We start from the raw sequence: 21,770 nt of genomic DNA on the forward strand, positions 1-21,770 counted from the left end.
CACAGTACAAAACCCCGATTTTATTATAAATATCAAGAATCCAGAGTGTGTTTATGAGCCAGCATATGACTTTAGTCTTAGTGGAAAGTAGCTGCTCTCCCCTCTCTATATTTTAAAGTTCTTCTCATTTCCAGGGTTCCGAATTATAAGCCCTGTTTTCTTCCAAGAAATCTACATCATCAAGAGGAGTTTGGAGAGGGGGCAACACTCATGGCAGAATTTCAGGCATCAGCTAGTGAGTTATTTTCTAGGAAGTTGCTCCTCCTAGAAGCAGCTGCCTACTGTGCAGCTCTGATAAGCCCCTTGTTCCCAAATTCTCCACTAGAGAGGAGAAAAGAAGGGAGGGAGATGGCACGTGCAGGTCAGAGGAGTCTTTCATTCTGGAGCTCCTGACCCACCAGGAGCCTGCATTATGGTCCAGAAGCGTCCCCTCCTTTCCGTGAGCTGCTGGTAGGTTCCTGCTTCACAGATGGTGCCTCCATCCAGAAAGAGGATTTGGTCAGCCTGCTCCACCAAGCTGAGACAATGGGTGATGAGAAGCACAGACCGAGAGCGCCGCTCGGGGCTTTTGTACAGGAGCTGCTCCACCTGAGAAAAGACACAGACTCCATCAAGTGCCCAGGGAGACATCTGTGTTTCTAGAGCCCGGAAAGCTTTCACCAGGATCACTGCCACCTCTGCCAACGAGTCTAGGAGTCTGCCAAGGAGTCTAGGATTCTCATTCTAAGTGCTTCTTTGTCCAACCTTTGATTTGTCGAGGACTATTTACATGAGGTGGCAACAGTGGGATAAAAGTAAGAGTCCTGAGGTGAAACCCATAAGAAAAGAGTAAAGGGTATCAAAGTCTCTCCTCTTTACCTATAAACTGGGAATTATATATTCTGTTTTGAAGAAATTCAACTTAGTGGTAAAAAGCATGAGCACTCAAGTCAGGCGGGCTTGACTCTGGGTCTGTGCTCTGCTACTCCACAGCTCAGTGACGTCGAGGGGTCGTTTAACCTCTCTTCACCCCCTTTTTATCATGAGTAGAATGAGGGTAACAATGCCCAGCTCAAAGGCCTTCAAGATCAATGAACAAGTCAGATAATACATGCAGGGGCCCTAATCGCATGTCCAGCATATAGTAAAAGAGTAAAAGCTCAACTGATAATAATACTTTTAGGATGGTCTTCTTATGTTTGGCTTCAGAGATTCAGGGTCTATAGACAGTGTCTTTGAATTGGTTCTAAGCATCTTGGGGGGCAGCTACTGGGAACTGAGAATCGCAGGGACTGATCTGGATAACTATGTTAGTATAAATAACATAGAATGAGTGAAGGAAAGGAGACTGGGGGAAGGGGAATACAGTCACCAACAAAGTGTCCCTCTCACCCGTAACTGGCTGTCTGCGTCAAGGGCACTGGTAGCATCATCCAGGATGAGTACACGTGGTTTCCGGATCAATGCTCGAGCCAAGGCCACTGCCTGTCGCTGACCCCCTGATAGCTGGTTCCCAGCCTCGCCTATCTCTGCAGAGACAAGAGCCAGGGTGAGGGCTGGATAACCACACGTGCCTCCATGTGCTTGCCTGTGTGTGCACGCGGGCGCAGACGTGCACATACACACACCAAGGACTGATGGATGATGCAGCTGGATGGGGAAAGTTCTGGAAAGGCGACCGAGTTCTGAGGATATGAGCATGAAGCAGCCAGAGGAACAAGATCCTACAACTTCAAACTGATGTCAGCGGGTTGGAAGGGACTACTGAATAAAGGACTCGGTAAAGATGCCTGGGTGAGGGGCGCCTGGGTGGCTCAATGGGTTAAAGCCTCTGCTTTCGGCTCGGGCCATGATTCCAGGGTCCTGGGATCAAGCCCCGAATCAGGCTCTCTGCTCAGTGGGAGCCTGCTTCCTCCTCTCTCTCTCTCTCTGCCTGCCTTTCTGCCTACTTATGATCTCTCTCTGTCAAATAAATAAGCAAATAAATAAATCTTTAAAAAAAAAAAGATGTCTGGGTGAGGATATGGGCTGAAAGGCACCTGTATTATAGCCCTCAGGGAGTTCAGAGATGAAACTGTGGGCTCCAGACACCATTGCAGCAGCTATGATTTCCTCCATAGTTGGCTTCTGGACCAGGCCATAGGCAATATTTTCTTGAAAACTCCTCCCAAATAGCTGTGGCTCTTGCCCCACTGCAGCCACCTAAGACAAAATATGATGAAGAGTCAAAGAACAAGGAACACAGGAGTATGGTTATCTAGAGACTGATGACTCAAAATCTTTGTTGAACGTATATCACAAAATTACACACGCTCTCGCCTGACTACACCCCATCTCCACCCAAGATCTGTCATTCCCTGGTCCTCCTTTAAGAACGCTCAGTTAGGGTGTTCACTGATGTCCCCTCCCCTACCCCCTACACCGCCGCCATCTTCTTGCTCACTTGTGTGTGCAGGTAGCAGTGTTCGTATTGGGGAAGGGGCTTCCCATCCAGCAGCAGCCGTCCCCCGGTGGGCTGGTACAGGTTCTGCAGCAAGGCGGCCACTGTGCTCTTCCCAGAGCCATTGGGCCCCACCAGAGCCGTCACCTCACCAGGCCGTAGGGTGAATGTCAGCCCCTGGAGGTCAGAGAATCCAAAAAAATGAGAGACAGACTAAGGCCTCTAACCTTGAGACTGCCATTGTCTTATTACATAGCATGACGTCTTAGCCCAGAGAAGAAAGGGGGCTCGGGGGGGAATGGGGAAATACAGCAACTCCTATCCTCCCACAGGCATAAATCTCTGTTCCTCAGGGATGATAGCTCCCCAAGGAATAGAGACGGAAAATTGGGCAAAAATCAGAGCAGAGACCAAACACCACTATGTCACACACTTGATATCAAATGTCACGAGAAAGCAAGAAAAAAAAAATCACATTCTAAATGACAAATGGAAAGAAGAGGAAAAGATAGAAGACTAGAGACATTTTGCTTCAGCAATTCCTTAGGATGTGAGACCCTCCTCCCGGAGAGCCTCTTCTCCCATCCTTCTTAAAAATCCAAACCAGGGGCGCCTGGGTGGCTAAGTGGGTTAAGCCTCTGCCTTCGGCTCGGGTCGTGATCTCAGGGTCCTGGGATCGAGTCCCGTGTCGGCCTCTCTGCTTGGCAGGGAGCCTGCTTTCTCCTCTCTCTCTCTCTGCCTGCCTGTCTACCTACTTGTGCTCTCTCTCTGTCAAATAAATAAATAAAATCTTAAAAAAAATCCAAACCAGTTCTTGAGTTCGGGGCAGCTGTATGGAGCAGACGGGGCTCATCTTTGCCTTTGAGGGGCTAGGAAGGATCTATCTGTACCTCATGCTAAGCGGGCCAAAGACAGGAAGAGAGTTTAGGATGGTAGAGATGAGCGAGGCCAGTGACAAACAAGGATAGGTAGGCTATACCTGCAGCACTGGGACATCTGGACGGTCTGGGTAGGCGAAGGAGACATCCTGAAACTGGACAAGGCCCTCCAAGTTTAAGGAAGTCAACACACCACTGGGAGGACAGCGAGGAATCCGGTCCAGGTATTCAAATATTTTCTCTGAGGAGCCCACAGCCTTCTGTACACTCGGGTAGGTGGAGAGCAGTACCTGCAGGGGAGGTATGAGTATTGCGAAGGGGAGAACACATCAGCTTGCCAGGGCCATGTGATAGGAGAAGGGTAAAGAACAGAAGGAAGGTGACAAAGACGGTGATGGGACCTAAGAAGGAAAAGCACTAGGGAGTGAAAATGGAAGGCTCTCACCTCAACAGCGGTGGTGAACTGGATCTGGTAGAGAATAAACGTGACAAGGTTCCCGCTGCTTACAGCCCCACTTGTCACCAGATGCCCACCGATGTATAAGATTCCCACCTTCAGCAGCATCCCTGAGATCTGTGGAGAGACCATGGAGAAAAGGGATTGTGGTTGAAAAACCTCAGGGGGAGGGTGGTGCAAAGTATGAGATGCACTAGCAGTTTGGAGATACTAAGTCCCTTTCCGCCAGAGAACAGCAGGAGGCTCCACGGCCAGACAGGGAGCGTGCACCATGGGGGCTCCATGGAGTCTTGCTCGGCTACACCACAGAAGTCATCACTGTTCTCCCCATCACCACTATCACCTTGTGTGAAGAACACTTGTTTGCAGAGCACTCTTCACAAAAGGCTTTAAATGAAATGTCATCTACTATTCATAGCAAGAACCCTATAAACAAGGTTATGCCATTCCCCCTTTTCTAAATGAGGAAACAGGGGAGCCTAGGTGGCTCAGTCGGTTGAACATCTTGGTTTCGGCTCAGGTCATGATCTCAGAGTCCCAAGTCATTGTCAGGCTCTCTGCTCAGCAGGGAGTCTTCTTCCTCTCCCTTTATCTCTCTCCCCTGCCCATGCTCTCTCCCTCTCAAATAAATAAATCTTTTTCAGAAAATAAAAAATAAAAATGAAATGGGCAAACAGTCTCAAGAGAAAGTAAGTTACTAGCCCACGATCACAGAGCTAGTAAACGGCAGCATCAAGGCAGGAAATTCTGAATGCTGCTCCAGTTCTCTTTCAATGATGGAGCAGATGCCCCTCATCCTTGGCTTCTGCTATTGCCATGGCTCTCACAGTCCCAACGTGACACAGGCCAGCTGCAGAACTTTATATCTGAGTTCTGCCTGAGAGGCAAAGGAAGGACCCAGGACTGGAAGACATGGCCCCTTCCCAAAAAGGGGGCTGGAAGGATTCTGTGTTCCGTGGTGACAGGAAGCCATCTGGCAGGTCTAAAGAGAGGGAGGCAGTTAGGAACAATGAGCAGGGTAACTGAGCCCCAGGTTGCTAGGATGAGAACACGGAACCAACCACTGCCCCATGGTGGCAGCGTGCGGGAAAGGGAATGGAGTCAAGGCATCTCAGGCACTCATATACAGGCGCTCACACTACTGGTCCAGAGGTTGACTGCATAGGACACAGCCTCCTTCTGATGGAGGGTATTCATATCCTGCAGCTTCTGGCTGTACTTCTGGGCCTCAGCCTCCTCATTGGCAAAGCTCCGGACTGTGGGCATGGCTGACAGCACCTCGATGGCCACCTGGCTGGACTCTGCCAGAGATTTCTGCACCTGGGTTGCCAGCACCTGTGGAGACACGGACAAGAGATGTTGCACAGGGTTGGCAAACCATCAGGGACACTAGTACCTGAGTTACCTAGTTGGAGATTAAAGGTGAGAAGAGGCAGATAAATGAAGGAAAGACAAAGGGGCACAGTTATGCTTCCTGGATACCAAAGGGTTACAGAGCAGAGGAAATTATTTAGAAGGGTCACAGGGGATCGAAATCTCAAGACTGGTGATCATGTTTGCAAAGACAGATCGTGGGCAGAAGTTAGAAGAGAAGACACAGACAGTATGGAGCTCAGCACTGAGCCATCTGGGAGCATGGATTACAGGGACAGGGGGTCAGGTGAAGACAGGGAATCAGCGAGGGTGCCAGGAAAGAAATCTAAGAGGGATTAATTCCACCCAGTCCAGGAAATGAAGGTCTGTGTAGGGTGAGGCAGCTCCTTGAACATACCTGGTGCCATTTTCCCAGCTTCTTAGGCAGAAGGAAAAGCAGAGGCAGGGTGACCAGGGTGACCATGGTGAGGGACAGTGACCCCCAGAGCATGAGCCCCAAGAGACACAGCCCCCGCACCAGGTACCACAACAGCAGGCTCAGCTTCTCACTCAGAGACTCACTTAGCATGGAGGTGTCCTCTGTCACTCGAGAAGTGATGGCTCCTGCCAGGCATTGAAGAGAAGAGAGTGAATGAATGAGAGGCTCAGAGTGGTGGGAGGGACGAGCAACCAACCAGGGGGAGGAGCCAGGGGAAAGGGGGCAGCAACTGGGTGTTCTGAGGAGGCTGAGGAAGAGAAGTAAGGGGGATAGGGGAGTTTGGGGATCTCAGTGCTCTGAGAATGAGTGTTAGGAAAAACCTGGCCAAAGATTTTCATTTTAACTATAAGGAAATTGATGCCCATGTGAATTTCCATTTCTCTGACAGTTTCTATCCCTTAGAGCATGTATAACCTTGCTTCACACAGAGCACAGAGACGAGCTTAAGCTGGTCACATAACATAGCTGGAGAAAAAGAGTGCTGCTAGAAAGCAGTCCAGAAAACTCTACTGAGCACTCGGCTGGGAACCAAGAGATGCGTTCTATCCCCAAGCTCACCCCTATCCATATGTGCCCATGCCAGTTTCAGCATTTAGGGTCCGGGCCTCAGCTTCCTTCTCTGCAAAATAGGGAGTTGGACTCCGTGATCTCAAAATTTCCAGGTTTGAAATTCTATAGTTTTTATCTGAGTATACACATAAGGATAAATTTATGGAAATTTAGATGGAAAAGCTAGGTTTTTCTGAAGGTAAAAAATATAATACTCAAAGTATATCAAGAATAAGAAATGACAATGTCTACGTGAGAGAAAGAGAGAAAGATCAAGATTATAAGTAAAAGAGGATATATGGGGAAAATAAAGAGTATACAGATATATAATGAGTTTCATGACACACCCGTTTGGTTCTGTTGGAAAAACTCTGTTTCCTGACGCAGGACAGCCTGAAATACCTCTCCTTGCAAGCGGCTGTGCACACGGCCCATGGTGTTGTTATAGACACCGTCAGCCCCGAACTCCAACACTGCACTGGAGAGAGAGAAGGATCAGGCCCTGTTCCAGGGACAGAGAGAAGTCCCAAAGAAGGGCCCTTTGGACAGCAGCCCCAGCTTCCAGATCTCTCTTTTTTAGAGCCCCCCATTCTCAGGCTTCCATCTTCAGCCCCCAGACCTGGCTATGGTGAGAATGGACATGAGCGTTATGTTCCGTGTGAAAACAGAGGCTGTCCCATCTTGGAGAATCCAGTCGGCGAGATGACCGGTGAAGAATGGAATGGCCATTTCCCCTGGAGAGGAAGAGGAGGGAGAGGTCAGTCACAGATATCAAGTCTAAGCAGATCAGTTCCAAGCAGAGGGGGCCGTCCCCCATCCCACTCCTTTGAACCATCACCAGTATCCTGGAGGGCCCGGGCAGAAAGAGGACACTGAGAACCCAGCCCTGCACCCGCACAGTGTAACTCATAACCCTGAGCCCCACCGGACCTTCAGAGGTTTCATAGGGAGACCAGAGGTTATAGGGTGTGCTGCTCAGAAGAAAAGACTTGCCCAGGGTGGCTAGTGAAGCAACGCCTGAAGCAGCATCGGAGTCCAGGGCTCTTTCCTTGACACCGGAGCGAGTCTTCTCACCACCAGAGCTCGGTCGCCTTCCCCTGATCCACATTTCCCAGAACCCACACTAACCGATCTCACTGACCATTATTACTGTGATTCCTGCCCAGGCCCCTAGTGTCCGACCCTCTCTGCCCCTGCGTCCTTCTTACCGAGACTGGAGAGAACGAACAGGACCAGCAGGAGCGGGAGGCGTCGTATCTCTGAACCCAGGCAGCCTAGAAGCCGGCGCACCGCGTCTCCTGAACCCCCGTGACTTTTCGGTCCCCAAAGTCCGCCGACCTTATGCCACATGGCGGCTGCGGGTACTGCTGCCAAGTAAGTGAGGGCGAAAGCATCCAGGCGACTTCCCCAGTGCAGGAGCCGAGAGCCGTCGGAAGCCCTGGGAACGCTCCACGAACTCAGCTCTCGGAACAAGGCAAGTCCGGGCAGGGCCAAGCCCAGCGCCGCCGCCAATGGCTGCAGAGCAGCCAGCCATCCCCGAACTCCTGCGCTTTTCCTGCTGGAGCCGACCGTTGCCCCGAGAACAGCACGGGCCCCCAGCCACAGCACAGCCCAGCGGCTCAGGCCCACCACCCAGACCCGGAGCAGGGGCAGCGCGACGGGGACCAGCGCGGAGCATATTCTGGGGAGCGCCTCCCGGAGCAGCACCCAGTCGGCGAGAAGCAGCAGCGTTACCCCCAGCCACGCCAGGGAAACTCGGGACGAGCAGAGGCAGCCGCAGGGGCTGCGGGACCCCGAGCTGGCCATGGGCGCGTGGGTGCTGCCGGAGGTCGCACCCCCGGCCTGGGACTCCCCGCTGTCCGCGCAGGGCCGCAGACTCGGGTGCTGTACCCGAGAGGGCGCTGAGAGGCGGGGAAAGGAGGGCAGGGCGGCCGGAGGCGGGGATCCCGGAAAGTCCCAGGACCGGTGGTTCTGGCCGCGCTCCTTGAAGCAGACGGTTTCTCGGAAAGGGAAAACGAAAGCGGCAGCAGCTCAGTAGGTCCGCCCCGCGCAGGAGGTGGCCAGCCCAGACTATTTTGGGAGAGGGCGTGGAAATCAGATATGAGATTTTAGGGAGCGGACTTGCGGCTCCACCTTCTCCATCAGGCACACTAGTCCTTCCTTGCTATCTCTGCTTCATTTTGCGAATTCCACTTGCCAGGACGTTTTTACCCCAGCCTCTTTCGTCACCTGTCTCCGGGCAGATCTGTGCCAAGTAGGTTAGCGCCGGGCGCGAGGCCTCACAGAGCGGACCCGGGCGCCCCCTGGCGGGCGTGGGGAAGGCGCGGGGCTGGAGGCGTGCGCTGCCTGCCGTCCCACGTCGGAGAGCAGTGCCCCAGGCTGCAAGCGGCACCGAGATGTTGCGCGGCGGCGAAGTCCGCACTGGGGTAAGGAGTCTGTGCCAGAGGTTTAGGAGATAGGTGGAGGCAGGCGGTGGAGCGACAGGGGGGACGCTGGAAACTCCGAGGAGTGTTTTAGCGGTGACTAAAAGAGTGAGAGGTAGTTTGTAGCAGCCAGTGTTTGTAGAGATGCCCTGAGATGAAGACGGGGCACCTCTATTCCGAAGGGGGTCTTATAGGAGTCCACGAAGGGACTGGGCCCGCGAGGCGAGTGGAGAAGGGGGTGCATTGGCTCTTAGCTGAAAACGTCAAGGGGAAGCTGCTCTAAAGCGCTTTCGCTTTCAACTCCGGACTGGAGAGAGGAGCTGCTTAAATCAGGGGAGGGGGCTGGAGAAGGTGCAGGTTGATGAAGAAATGGTGCCCTGGATGAAGTAGGACAGCGTTGGGGCGAAGGGAATATGGGCACTGATTGAGAAGGGACAGCTCATCACACAGACCTTTGATAAATTGGCCGCTGGGTAACTCATAGCCGCAGATCTGATAATGGGGGTTCCTTGTGAGACGGTGTTGTCCTTCCCCAGCCTGATCCAAGAAGGCTCCCATTTGGCTCAGGAACTGCTATGTGCAGCTCCCTATGTCCTTCTTGCTCACTCCCACCTGCCTGCCCAGGCTGGGCAATAGGCTGCTCACAGCCCATAGCCAGCTGGCTTCTCTTCCTAAACTATGCCACCACTCTTGGCTTGGGTGCAGCTTTGTTTTGGAGGAATAACCTCTAGAATAGGGCTGCCCTTTTTCAGTGGCCCTCAGTTCATGGTAGATCAGTATGTCAGACAGCGCGCTCTGGGCAATGGCCCTGGGGTCCGGACTTACAGAGTGATGAGAATGCACTAAAACCATTTGTAAGGTAGAAAATCTGATGAGCAGTGGGAAATGGGAAGCAGAAGTCACAACAACAGGGGAGTTAGACCCGGGTTTTAGTCCTAGTCTGTTATTAATTCTGGGTAACCTTGACAAGTCAACCGCCTCCTCCATAATTCAGTTTCCGCATTTGAACCAAGGACCTTTAAGGCTCTTTCCAACTCAACAGGAGTAGAAAACGTGTAGCTTTATCCCTTTCACCTTCTTTAATTCTTTTCCTTGATTTCCTTTCTTGACCTGAAAAAGTGAGCTCAAACTCTCTAGGCAAATCCTCTCCTGATACAGCTCTCTTCCTCTGACTGCTGAGGTGACTATTGAACTCTTGATCAGAACCCCTTAAATGAGGGCTTCCTGGGTGGCTTATTTGGTTAAGCGACCCACTCTTGATCTCAGCTCAGGTCTTGATCTCAGGGTCCTGCATTCAAGTCCCACGCTGGGCTCCACACTGGGTGTGGAGCCTACTTTTAAAAAAGAAAAAATCAATAAATCCTTAAATGAAATCTTTATTTTAAGCCATCTTGTGTGTTCCTGGCTGCTTCCCTCCTCAATGCATGGCCCTGTGAACCACCGCGCCCCTTGATATTTCTGCTGTTTAATAAACTGGCTAAGGGGTGTGGGGTGGAGAATTAGGGGCCAAAGAAAGACTTGAGATTGTTTCCCAAGGTCACAGCAACCTGCTCTGTGTTGGGTCTGTACACATCCACACACACTAGGAGCACATGTGGCAAAGGTCATTCACTTGTAGGGTTGCCTCTTCCACCAGTGCTTGGAAGCACCCCCTTGAGCCAAATGTCTGCCTCTGGAACCTCATCCTCACCTCTCTCTTTATAGTGGGAAGGATTCAACTTAGGAAGGCTACAGCCCAGGGATAGGATTCTTTCTCTGTTGTGCCAGGAGCTGGCTGTGACATTCCCCTGCAGCTGGGAGAGGAGGCAGAGAAGGTGGGAGGATAGAGGAGATAGCCTGTACTGGGAGTCTGCTCTGGCCTAAATTACTATATGATCTTGAGCTAGTCACCTCACCTCTCTGGGGATGTTTCCTCATCTGTAGCATGAGGGAATCAAGTCTCGCCCTGCTCTGACATTCCATCCTCTTTGTCTGCAGACAACCATCATGGCAGTGGAGTTTGACGGAGGTGTTGTGGTGGGTTCTGATTCCCGAGTGTCTGCAGGGTAAGTACCAGTCAAGGTGAATGCTTCTGGAAGGAAGCCAATAGCCCTAAATACAGATTTTTCTTGCCCATTCATGACCATTTACCAGAGACTGGTAAAGTGGAGCTTTGCGGAAATGGAGTTAACCTTCAGAAATGCCCTCTAATGAGATACTGGGCAAGTGCTTCGGTCCCTGAATTCATGAAAGAGAATCTGAGGCCTGAATGCTTGTGGCCTGTCCCTGCAGAAATGGGTATAAAAGAATAGGGTATGAGAAAGAGGTAAGACACAAAGATTTCAGGGGCCCTCCTTCCATCTATATTTAGAGATAGAAAAGGTGCTTCTGCCAAGCAGATATTCTGGTTTCTCATCCAGCACATGTTGAACTAATTTTGTCTCCTCCATCCTGGCCAGTCTCCCCATATGCAAAATGAGTATATGGGATTAGGTCGATATTACTTACTTTATGTCCCATAGAACACATAACTTCCTCAAGATAGGTACAACAAAGAAAAATTGCTTAAAAACATGATTCTTAATTTACTATTTTTTGTTTTACTATAAAATCTAAGCCGGAAATAAGTCTAATTTTGATAACTTACGGTGTTTCATTTATTTGAGATGATTTTTTTCTTCCTGTCTTAATCCAAGTATTAAATTTCATGGACTCCAGGGCTGTTCTCTTGTCAGATAAATTTGAGAAACACTGGATGATTAACCTCCAAAATTCTGGCATTGCTAATGTTGATGACTGTTGACCCATTCCCCACAGAGAGGCGGTGGTAAACCGAGTGTTTGACAAGCTGTCCCCGCTGCACCAACACATCTTCTGTGCGCTCTCTGGTTCAGCTGCTGATGCCCAAGCCATGGTTGACATGGCCGCTTACCAACTGGAACTCCACGGGTATGAAGCTCTGGGGTCCTCAGTCCACATTCACCAGAGTTCTCCCCACCCGCGAAGCCTGAGACAGTGTCCCATTCCAGGAGCACTGCAATGAAAAATGAAAAATTCTTGTTTGCACTCCTGTTTTTATTAGCTTTGAACTGGAGCTTGACGCCCCAATGTAGTTTCTGCCTCTGTAAACTGGAGATAATTAACAGCACCTACCCTACCTCACCTGACAGTTATTTTGAGAATCAAATGATAGACGTGAAAAGGGCTTGATCACTGTAAATCTCTGTCCTACTATGAATAACGAGAAAGAAAATGATGATGTGACCCACCATATATCAGGAAGTTACCCAGTGGGAAACCAAGGTCGTTGGTCAGAAGTAAATCTTACCTGCTTTTACCCACATGGGCATGGCCCTTGCAGCAAAGTGTTATATAATTGGGGGATGGGTAAAGAAAGGATGGGGATGGAGGAAAGGGGGGAAATGTTGAATTTTCTTACCAGTGGGTGCTGTGAGACTAGTCCCTCTGGAGTTTGAGCTATTGCAACCACAGGTTTCAGGTTTCACATGTCACTTGGCAGGGATGATGACAATGGCACAGGAGGGTGGCCCTTCAGGAAGTTATATTGACCCTTATTACTAACACTTACTAACATTCCCTTTAGGTTGGAACTGGAAGAACCTCCTCTTGTTCTCGCTGCTGCCAACGTGGTGAGGAATATCAGTTATAAGTATCGGGAGGACCTGTCTGCGCATCTCATAGTAGCCGGCTGGGACCGACGGGACGGGGGCCAGGTGCATGTCTTCCAATGTACCCCCTCTACCCTATCAGGGGAAACAGAGTTTACATCCTTCCGGCAGTGAGTTCCCAGGACACCGCCTCTAAAAACAGAGTATAATCTTGCCAATGGGAGTAGGAGATGGGGGGCTCACTACAGAACACGGAGACACTCTGCCTGTCTCAGTGGCAAGGAGAGGATTGGTGCTTCCATAGTCTGACCTGAGGATGCCCCCCCAGGTGTATGGAACCCTGGGAGGAATGCTGACTCGGCAACCCTTCACCATCGGTGGCTCTGGGAGCACCTATATCTATGGTTATGTGGATGCAGCTTATAAACCAGGCATGTCCGCTGAGGAGTGCAGGAGCTTCACCACGAATGGTAACCGACTGCGTGGAAGGGTACCTGGGAGGGTTTTTAAACCTGGGAAGGAAGGAGAGGGTGAGAAACATGATGAGGAATACATGGGCAACCATTTAACTTAATGTCTAAACTGGAACTCCTTTGAGAGGGAAAGGGAGCAGGACAATGCTAGACGAGATGGGACTCCAGAACCCAGGGCAGACACGAGGAGTGTTTGGAGTACCCCAAATCAAAGTATACAGCTACTGTAAGAATCAGGGCATGCTGGAGCTGGCTGTTAAACATGCAAGAACTCATGAGCTGCTTATTTAACTATTTGCAACTTGAAATCCATCCTGGTGGGAGTTTTGAGACCACGGATAATGGGAGATGTTACATCTAAAGGCTTTTTTTTTTTTTTTCTAAGTTGATTTACCAGCACACCGCCTGGTATGTGTCCCTAGGAGATGGGTTTTGAGGCCTGAGAGTGGTAGTAAGCACATGAGCAGGAGAGGAATGTAAAGAATCCTGAAGCTAAGTCATTCTCTCTCCCCCTCTCCATCCCGAAACTCTGCAGCTATCGCTCTGGCCATGAACCGGGATGGCTCTAGCGGGGGCGTCATCTACCTGGTCACTATTACAGCTGCTGGTGTGGACCATCAAGTAATCTTGGGTGATGAGCTGCCGAAATTCTATGACGAGTGAATCTTCCTCAGACCTCCCTTCGTCATTTTGTAATAAACTCTTTCAGACCAGAACCCCGTATGATCAATGGAAAATGGGTGCTCAGGGAGATGAAGCTTAGGTGACTGGGGTGAGGTGAGGGGAGGGGGCTCCTTCCCTCCCAGATATCAGATACCTTTTCCCTGCTGTGTTCATTCACATTAGAGGTCAATACGTGATGAGTGCATAAAATTTCAGGATTTGTGAGTTTCAAAGAATAATAACAACAATGAAAACATTGGGCAAGGCATTAGTTACATGCTTATAAGCTTTCTCTTTTATGACCCAAACAAAAAACCTTTATACATTAGACTACTATGTCTATTTACGGACAGATGGAGGCTTAGAAAAAGTAAGTTCCTTAACCAAAATCATAGCAAATTCAAAAACTGAAAAATGGGATTTAGCTTTTTTTTTTCACCATATGCCCTTCCTCTCCCGCATAACACATAAAACTTTCCGTTCCTTCAATCTTCATATATCATGTCCTCCTTGAAATCTGCGATAATTAGCCCAACACAGCAGATGACACTTAGGAAGTTAATAGCAGATACCTGAGTAACTATTTAGCTAAACAGGCTAACTTCTGGTCCAGGCTTTGCCATGTACTTCCCAAGTTACGGGCAAATTATTCCCCTTTTGTGAGCCCTCATTTCCTCTTCTGTCAAATGTTGATTTCTAAGGTGGTTTACAGCTTGAATATTCAATGTCATTTTGCTCCTAAGTAAGCAGCTAAGAGGTATATTTAAACAGAAATCATAATGGGCTCCCCAGGAAGCTTTTGTCTGCTTTTCCTTCTGGATCTCAGGCTTAACATAAAAATTCAAAGTACCCTAAAACAATCCTATGCCCTTGGGAGCCTGTGGCTTTTTTTTGGAGGGGGGGGTCTAAAATTATAGAGACTTGAGTTCTTTCTAGTCATGATATTTAATTTATTCTGAAGTTTAAAATAATAGTTTAAGGGGCTCCTGGGTGGCTTGGTGACTTCCGCTCAGGTCATGATCTCAGGGTCCTAGGATTGAGCCCCACGTTGGGCTGCATGCTCAGCGGGGAATCTGTTTCTCTGTCTCCCTCTACCACTCTGCCTACTTGTGCTCTCTCTGTCTCTGTCAAATAAATAAATAAAATCTTTTTTTTTTAAATAAAATAATAGTTTAAGAGCCAATCTCCCCACCGATCACAACTAGAAAAACTCTTCTGGAAAGCAGACAAAAAGCAAGCGCTGAAGGACTCTGGAAAATAGACAAAATCATGTGGGCGATGAGGAGAGCCAGAGCTTGGAGAGGCAATGCTCCCCATGGGTGATTTTTCAATTTTTCCCCCTCTTTCATCTCCGAGCTTTGCCCTGAGAAGTCAGGCTTCAGTTACAAAGCTGTAGTGCCCTAAATTGCCAAGAGAAAGACTGTAGTTGGTTCTGGCCAGAGGAATGGAGGAACTAGAGAAAGGGGGCCCCTGGGGACAGGAAAGTGGAAGGGGTTTCCCACATGAGGGAACTGGAAAAGGGGATTCCTTAATTCTAGGTTGGAACTCTCATGAGTACCCCGTGACCCCTGAGCCACACATACATGCGGGCGGCACACCCCAAACGGCCCAGCACAGACTTTGAGAGCCGAACTAAGATTTAAGCCTTTAAAATTAGAACTCTGTCTTTTTCCTTATTGACTGAAGAATCATGTCCTTGTGTCCCTCATCCCAAAAAGCGCTTATAGCAGCTCACAGAGGCAGACACGATTTAATGAGAAGAAGAAGAAGAAACTGGGGCAAAGAGAAAATAAAGCTAAGAAATAAGTAAACCCAAGGGATTAAACTAAAATACAAAATAAATCTTTAAAAAAAAAAATGGAGTGCGGGAGCTGTCTTATGCTGGCCAACAAGAGCAGACTGTAAAATATCCAGGAATTTTGAAAGGCAGTTGTTGACCGTGGGTAGCTTCACATCGGCCTGGATAAAAGCATTTATTCTACAGAAACCAGGAACGTTATAGGTCAGAATTTTGGGGGTTTTTTCCTCTGAGAGTCAGTTTAACAGGACATGTATTTAATCACCCAGCTATGGATGGGTAAAAAACGACTGGCTCTGAGCTACAGGGTAGTGAAAGCAAAGAAGAAAAGGAAATTAGGTATGACGTTCAAAAGATTCATTTTGGAACGCCTGGGTGGCTCAGTGGGTTAAGCGTCTGCCTTGGGCTCAGGTCCTGATCCCAGGGTCCTGGGATCCAGCCCTGTGTTGGGCTCCTTGCTAAGTAAGAAGCCTGCTTCTCCTCTCTCTCCTTGTGCGCGCTCTCTCTCTCTCTCTCTCTCTGGAAAATAAGTAAATAAAATCTTTTTAAAAATAAATCAAATCATTTAAAAGTTTTTTTAATTTTTAAAAATAAATCAAAATCATTTAAAAAGCTACAGCATAGAGAATATAGTCAATGGCATTGTAATAGTGTTGTATGGTGACTATGCTTGTAGTGAGCATAGCATAACATTTAAACTTGTGGGATCATTATGTTGTACATCTGCAACTAGTGTAACATTGTGTGCCAACTACTTCAATTAAAAAAAAAAAAAAAAAAGATTCACTGAAATGAAAACAAGCCAGAGGTGGCTCAGTCAGTTAAGTATCTGACTCTTGATTTTGGGTTGTGGACTGAGCCCTGTGTGGGGCTCCATACTCAGCGGACAGTCGGCTGAGGATTTTCTCTGTCCCTCTGCCTCTCCCAACCAAGTAAATAAATAAATCTTAAAAAAAAAAAAAAGGCATCCAATAAAAGCAACTCCTCCTATATATGTATACATTTTCAAGTCACAGAGAGGGTTTGCTAAAACAGAATATGCATGATGCCACAAAGAAAACTACAACAGATTTCAAAGTATCAGTATCTTTGAAAAGAGCTACATTTTGTAGCCATATTATAATAAAATTAGAACTTGATATCAAAAGGATACCTAAAATTCAGATAGTTTGCAAACTAAGAAAATATTGATAAATAACCTGGATTTACAAGGCAGCCATAAAGGAAATTAACACATTTAGAACTACATGGTAAAAATGTTGCATATCAAATTTTATGAGATACAGTTAAAGTAGTACTCAGAATTTGATAGCTTCAAATACATATATTAGAACAAGAAAAGTTAAAAATAAAAGACCTAAAAATTCTCCAAAATTTTGAGAAAGAACAATTGAGCAAGCTTAAAGAAATAAGAAGGAAGGAAATAATAAAGAAAGAAATTTAATAGAGAACAAAAACTATGTAGTAAAAACTCATAAAACCAAAACTTAGCTGCTTCTTAAAAAAATATTTGCAAGTTATTCAGATTTTGGAACAAGACTGGTCATGAATAAAGGGGAGAAAAAAATGAAGAAACAAAATGTGGGAATAGCTACAGATAGATACAAAACATAAAAAAGGGTATAATGAACAGGTTAAAATACGCTAATAAATTGGAAAACTTTTTTTTTTTTAAAGATTTTTTATTTATTTATTTGACAGAGAGAGATCACGAGTAGACAGAGAGGCAGGCAGAGAGAGAGAGGGAAGCAGGCTCCCTGCTGAGCAGAGAGCCCGATGCGGGACTCGATCCCAGGACCCTGAGATCATGACCTGAGCCGAAGGCAGCGGCTTAACCCACTGAGCCACCCAGACGCCCCATAAATTGGAAAACTTTTGATGAGATAGATAAACTCCTAGAAAAACTTTATCTAATGCAATTTGCACAAGAAATAAAAATTTGTGTATATCAACAAACACTGAAGAAATGAAGAAAGTTGCTAATGGCATCTGACAAAAATAATTTTTTTAAAGGCCCACATGGTTTCACAGATGAGTTACACCAAACATTCAAGGAACATACAACTCCTATCTTTTTTTCCCCCAGAAAATAGAAAAAAAAAAACATTAAAGCTGTTCAGCTAATTTTATCAAGCTAGCATGATCTTGTTTTCAAATTGAGGTATGGAAAATTCAAGGAAAGAAAACAATAGACCTATCTCACTTTGAACATAGATGGAAAAAATAAATAATTATCTATGAACAGTATTAAAAATAATAATACACACTATAGAGAACAAACTGATGGTTACCAGAGGGGAGGTGGGTGGAGGGATGGGTGAAATAGGTGATGGGGATTAAGGAGCGCACTTGTGATGAGCACAGAGTGTTGTTTGGAAGCGTTGAATCACTATATTGTACACCTGAAACTAATATTACACTGTATGTTAACTTACTGGAATTTAAATAAAAACTAGAAAGAAAAATAATACATGGAGATCAAATGAGAGATCCTTAGAATGCAAGGAAGCTTCCAATATAATAAAATATGTTACTGTAATTCACCATAATCATAGACTAAAGAGGAAAAATCATCTGCTTTTCTCAATCAATATCCATTTCCTTTTTTGAAAAACCAGTTAAGGAACCCAGAATCATATAAAACTTTCTTATCTTGGTAAAGGTCATATTCCAAAAAATCTATAACAAGCAGCATACATAATGGAAAAAATTTAGGTGTCAAAGACCAATGACTATGATAACTAATAAAACATAGCACTAGAGTTCAGACTGGTGCATAAGGAAAGAAAGAGATGTGAACAAAGCAGATAAATTTGCAGATGATATGATCATCTTCTCAGAAATTAAAAAAAATAATAGAAGCAACAAACTATTAAGATAACAAAAGAATGTATTGAGGCTTTTAGCCTTTACAAAAATTACTAACACTTCCCTACACCAGAATAACCAATAAGAAATACAATAAAGGGGCACGTGGGTGGCTCAGTCGGCTAAGCATCTGCCTTTGGCTCAGGTCATGATCCTGGAATCCTGGGATGGAACCCCACATTGGGGTCCCTGCTCAGCAGGGAGGCTGCTTCTCCCTCTGCTCCTCTCCCCTGCTCATGTTCTCTCTCTCTATCTCAAATAATTAAATTAATTAATCAATCAATCTTAAAAAACAAAAAGAATATGATTGAGGATTAAACTCTTTTAAAAAAAAAGAGAGATATAATAAAAGTTAGAAATCACTTTACATTAGCCAAAAGACATAAAGTATCTACTGACAAGCTTAATTAAGAATTCATAGAGGGCCAGGGCCCCTGGGTGGCTCAGTCGGTTAAGCACCCCACTCTTGAAATAAGTCAAGCAGAGAGAGTCAATTATCATATGGTTTCACTTATTTGTGGAGCATAACAAATAGCATGGAGGACAAGGGGAGATGGAGAGGGGAGTTGAGGGAAATTGGAAGGGGAGGTGAACCATGAGAGACTATGGACTCTGAAAAACGATCTGGGAATTTTGAAGGGGTGGGGGGTGGGAGGTTGGGGCACCAGGTGGTGGGTATTGTGGAGGGCACAGATTGCATGGAGCACTGGGTGTGGTGCAAAAATAATGAATACTGTTATGCTGAAAAAAATAAAAAAATTAAAAAAAAAAAAAAAAGCACCCCACTCTTGATTTCGGCTCCGGTCACAGTCTTAGGGTCATTAGATCAAGCCCTATGTAGGGCTCCACCCTGGGCATGGAGCATACTTGAGAGATTCTCTCTTCCTTTCTCCGCTGCCCCTTGCCCCAGCCCACTCCCACACTCTGTAAAAAAAAAAAAAAAAAGAATTCATAGAAAAATGTAAAACTCTAAAAAAGTCATTGAATATGATTTGAAATAATGGATAGTCATTTTGCATTCTTGGATGGACTCACAACCTTATAAAGATATCAATTGCTCCCTAACCTTATCTTTAAATTGAGTGTAATCTCAATCAAAACTCCACTTAACCTTTTTTTTAATTTTTTTTATTTTTTTATTTTTAAATTTTTTTTTTAAATTTATTTGACAGAGATCACAGGTAGGCAGAGAGGGAGGAAGGAAAGCAGGCTCCTTGCTGAGCAGAGAGCCCCATGCGGGGCTCGATCCCAGGACCCTGGGATCATGACCCGAGCCGAAAGCAGAGGCTTTAACCCCCTGAGCCACCCAGGGGCCCCTCCACTTAACCTTTTTGAGGAAATTTATAAGTTCACTCTAAAATACACATGACATAATAATGGTCTTCAAATAGCTAAGCAAACCTTTAAGTAAACATACTTGTCTCAAACATAATGTCCTAAACATTAAGACATTCAACAGAGCTATATTACAAAAAGTCTAATTTAAAAAATATATATATATAAATTGGGGTGCCTGGGTGACTCAGATGGCTAAGCCTCCGCCTTCAACTCAGGTCATGATCTCCAGGTCCTGGGATTGAGTCCCATGTTGGGCTCCCAGCTCAGTGGGCATCTGCTTTGCCCTCTTCCTCTCCCTCTGCCTCTCTCCCTGTTTGTGCTCTCTGTCTCTCTCTCCCTCTCAAATAAATAAATAAAAGCCTTTTTAAAAAAAACCCAAATATTTAAAATAAATTAATTAAGTAAATAAAAATAGATTAATTGACAAGGGAACAAAATTCCAAAATGAGATATGGAGAGAGAGCTGAGAAACATATTTATGCAGCAATCTAATATACAATAAAGTTGGCACCATAAATTAATGGGAGAAATTGTGTGTTATTTAAAAGGTGCTAGTAGAAAGAAAAAAAAAAAAAAAACAGCTCACCATACAAAGAAAAATAAAGCCAGATCCTATTTAATGCCACATACAATAGCAGGTGAGTTGAAGCCACAGAAGGGAAATGTGTAACTTTAAGCATTAACGGAATAAAATATAAAAATTATCTTTGGGACTAGATAGGGAAGGATTTCTTTATATAAAACCTGTGAAACCATAGTGGCAAATATTTTATTATTTCGTTACATTACAATTGAAGTTTTTTTTTTAACAAACACCATAAACAACTCTTATTAACAAATTGCAGGATAGGAGAGGATATTTGCATTGTCTGAAGCCACTTAGGAATAATATCTAGAATATACAATGAACTGCAAACAGAAACCAGAAGGCGTCAACCCTAGAGAAAAATGCAAAAAAGTCATAAACATGGACCTTACAGAAAAGGAAACAAAGAAGCTGAGGAGCATTTGAAGAGATAACCAAACTCAACAAAAATTACAATAAAACAAATTTATACATTACTTTTATACCTATTAGACTGGAAAACATGAGAGCTTGATTGTGTCAAATGTTGGTGAGAAAATAGGTATGAGAGAATCCTCCTGCCCTGCCAGTGGAAATGTACACTGGTGTAGCCATTCTGGAGAAAATTCTGCAGTACTTAATCAAGTGACAAACATTCTAGGATCCAACAATTCTGCTCCTGGAAATACATGCCTTTGCAACTGCCTCCCTGAAGATACCTATGGGAGGACATTCTTTATAACTTACTTGCGGTGGCAAAGAGATAGAGGCAATCTTCATGTCTACCAGAGAGACAGTGGGAAAAATGGTGAAAGTGCACAAAGTACCATGCATGGGTCTTTAAAATGGAGGGCTGAGAGGAAAGAAAGAAAAAAAAAACAAACAAACAGAATGTTCTATAAGCACAAAGCAACTCATTTTGAATAAAAAATAAATACAAAACACACATTTTTCAAGAATATATATAACAAAAAGGTATATACAAAATACATGAGAAGGGTTGCCTTCCGTGAAAGGAAGGAAACTGGAATATGCATAAAAAGGAATAAATGATAACAAACAGGGAGAAGATTTGGTGTGGACCAGTGATGACCGTGTGCCGTCAACTGAGGAATATAATTCTACCATTTGCATGTAAGATTTTTTTAAAGGTAATGACTCAAAGAAAATCATAGCTCTGAAAGCAATTTATTCTATATTTCCATGACAGATATTAGATAATTCCCTGTATTTTCCATGTGACTAAATGAATAAAGTTCAAGTGTTCAGTTGAAGATCACGATTTAGAAAGGGGGGTAGAAATTAGAAAACCTTAGATTCCGCCCTACATTTACAGCATCTCTCTCCAATAATAAGTATTATTTATTTTGTCCCAAATGTTTTAGAATCTAATAAACATGTTCTTTTTTATAGAATGAGCCAGAATGGATGCATTATCTTTAGTCCTCCTTACCAAATGCTTAACTCTGCTGGTTACGGGCATACATCGTAAGAAGAAACGTGTCTTAGTTCCACTGAGTTTATTCAAAAGCGCTGGGTGTGGGAAATTGGTTCAACAATGCTTCTGACAGAGTTGTATGTGTGTGATACAGACTATGTGCTCTAAAAACTCAGAGATGAAGGATGGATGTTTGATATTCATCTAAACTCTGTTCGCACGGAGGAGAGTGGATTTTTCTGGGATGTGCCTTCCCTGGGAATCGTAATAGTCAGGGTTCTCCAGAGAGATAGAACCAATAGGATGTATATATAAAGAGAGACTTATTTTAAGGAATTGGCTCGTGTGATCATGGGGACTGGTAAGTTCAAAATCTGCAGGGCAGGTTGGGGACAGGGCTGATGCTGCAGCCCAAGCCCAAGGGCAGTCTGGAGACACAAT

The 21,770-nt window shown here is 45.6% G+C and overlaps 2 protein-coding genes across 2 annotated transcripts; one reads left to right on the forward strand and one right to left on the reverse strand.

Moving 5' to 3' along the window:
- TAP1 (transporter 1, ATP binding cassette subfamily B member) lies at positions 1-8,210 on the reverse strand. The gene is made up of 11 exons (XM_047735209.1): positions 7,364-8,210; positions 6,775-6,889; positions 6,503-6,633; positions 5,526-5,731; positions 4,892-5,089; positions 3,743-3,871; positions 3,399-3,587; positions 2,423-2,596; positions 2,019-2,181; positions 1,372-1,508; positions 1-588 (listed from the first exon to the last, which is right to left on the reverse strand). Exons 1-11 carry the CDS (start codon positions 7,959-7,961, stop codon positions 376-378), a joined length of 2,253 nt encoding a protein of 750 aa, XP_047591165.1. The 5' UTR covers positions 7,962-8,210; the 3' UTR covers positions 1-375.
- Positions 8,211-8,293: 83 nt separating this feature from the next.
- Positions 8,294-13,375, forward strand: PSMB9 (proteasome 20S subunit beta 9). Its single transcript, XM_047735217.1, has 6 exons — positions 8,294-8,581; positions 10,556-10,623; positions 11,375-11,506; positions 12,162-12,291; positions 12,515-12,656; positions 13,195-13,375. The coding sequence occupies exons 1-6, from the start codon at positions 8,552-8,554 to the stop codon at positions 13,320-13,322; spliced, it is 630 nt and encodes a 209-aa protein (XP_047591173.1). The 5' UTR covers positions 8,294-8,551; the 3' UTR covers positions 13,323-13,375.
- Positions 13,376-21,770: the final 8,395 nt, after the last annotated feature.

This window comes from Lutra lutra, chromosome 6 (assembly GCF_902655055.1).
Source record: "Lutra lutra chromosome 6, mLutLut1.2, whole genome shotgun sequence".
In the NCBI taxonomy this organism is placed as follows: domain Eukaryota; kingdom Metazoa; phylum Chordata; class Mammalia; order Carnivora; family Mustelidae; genus Lutra; species Lutra lutra.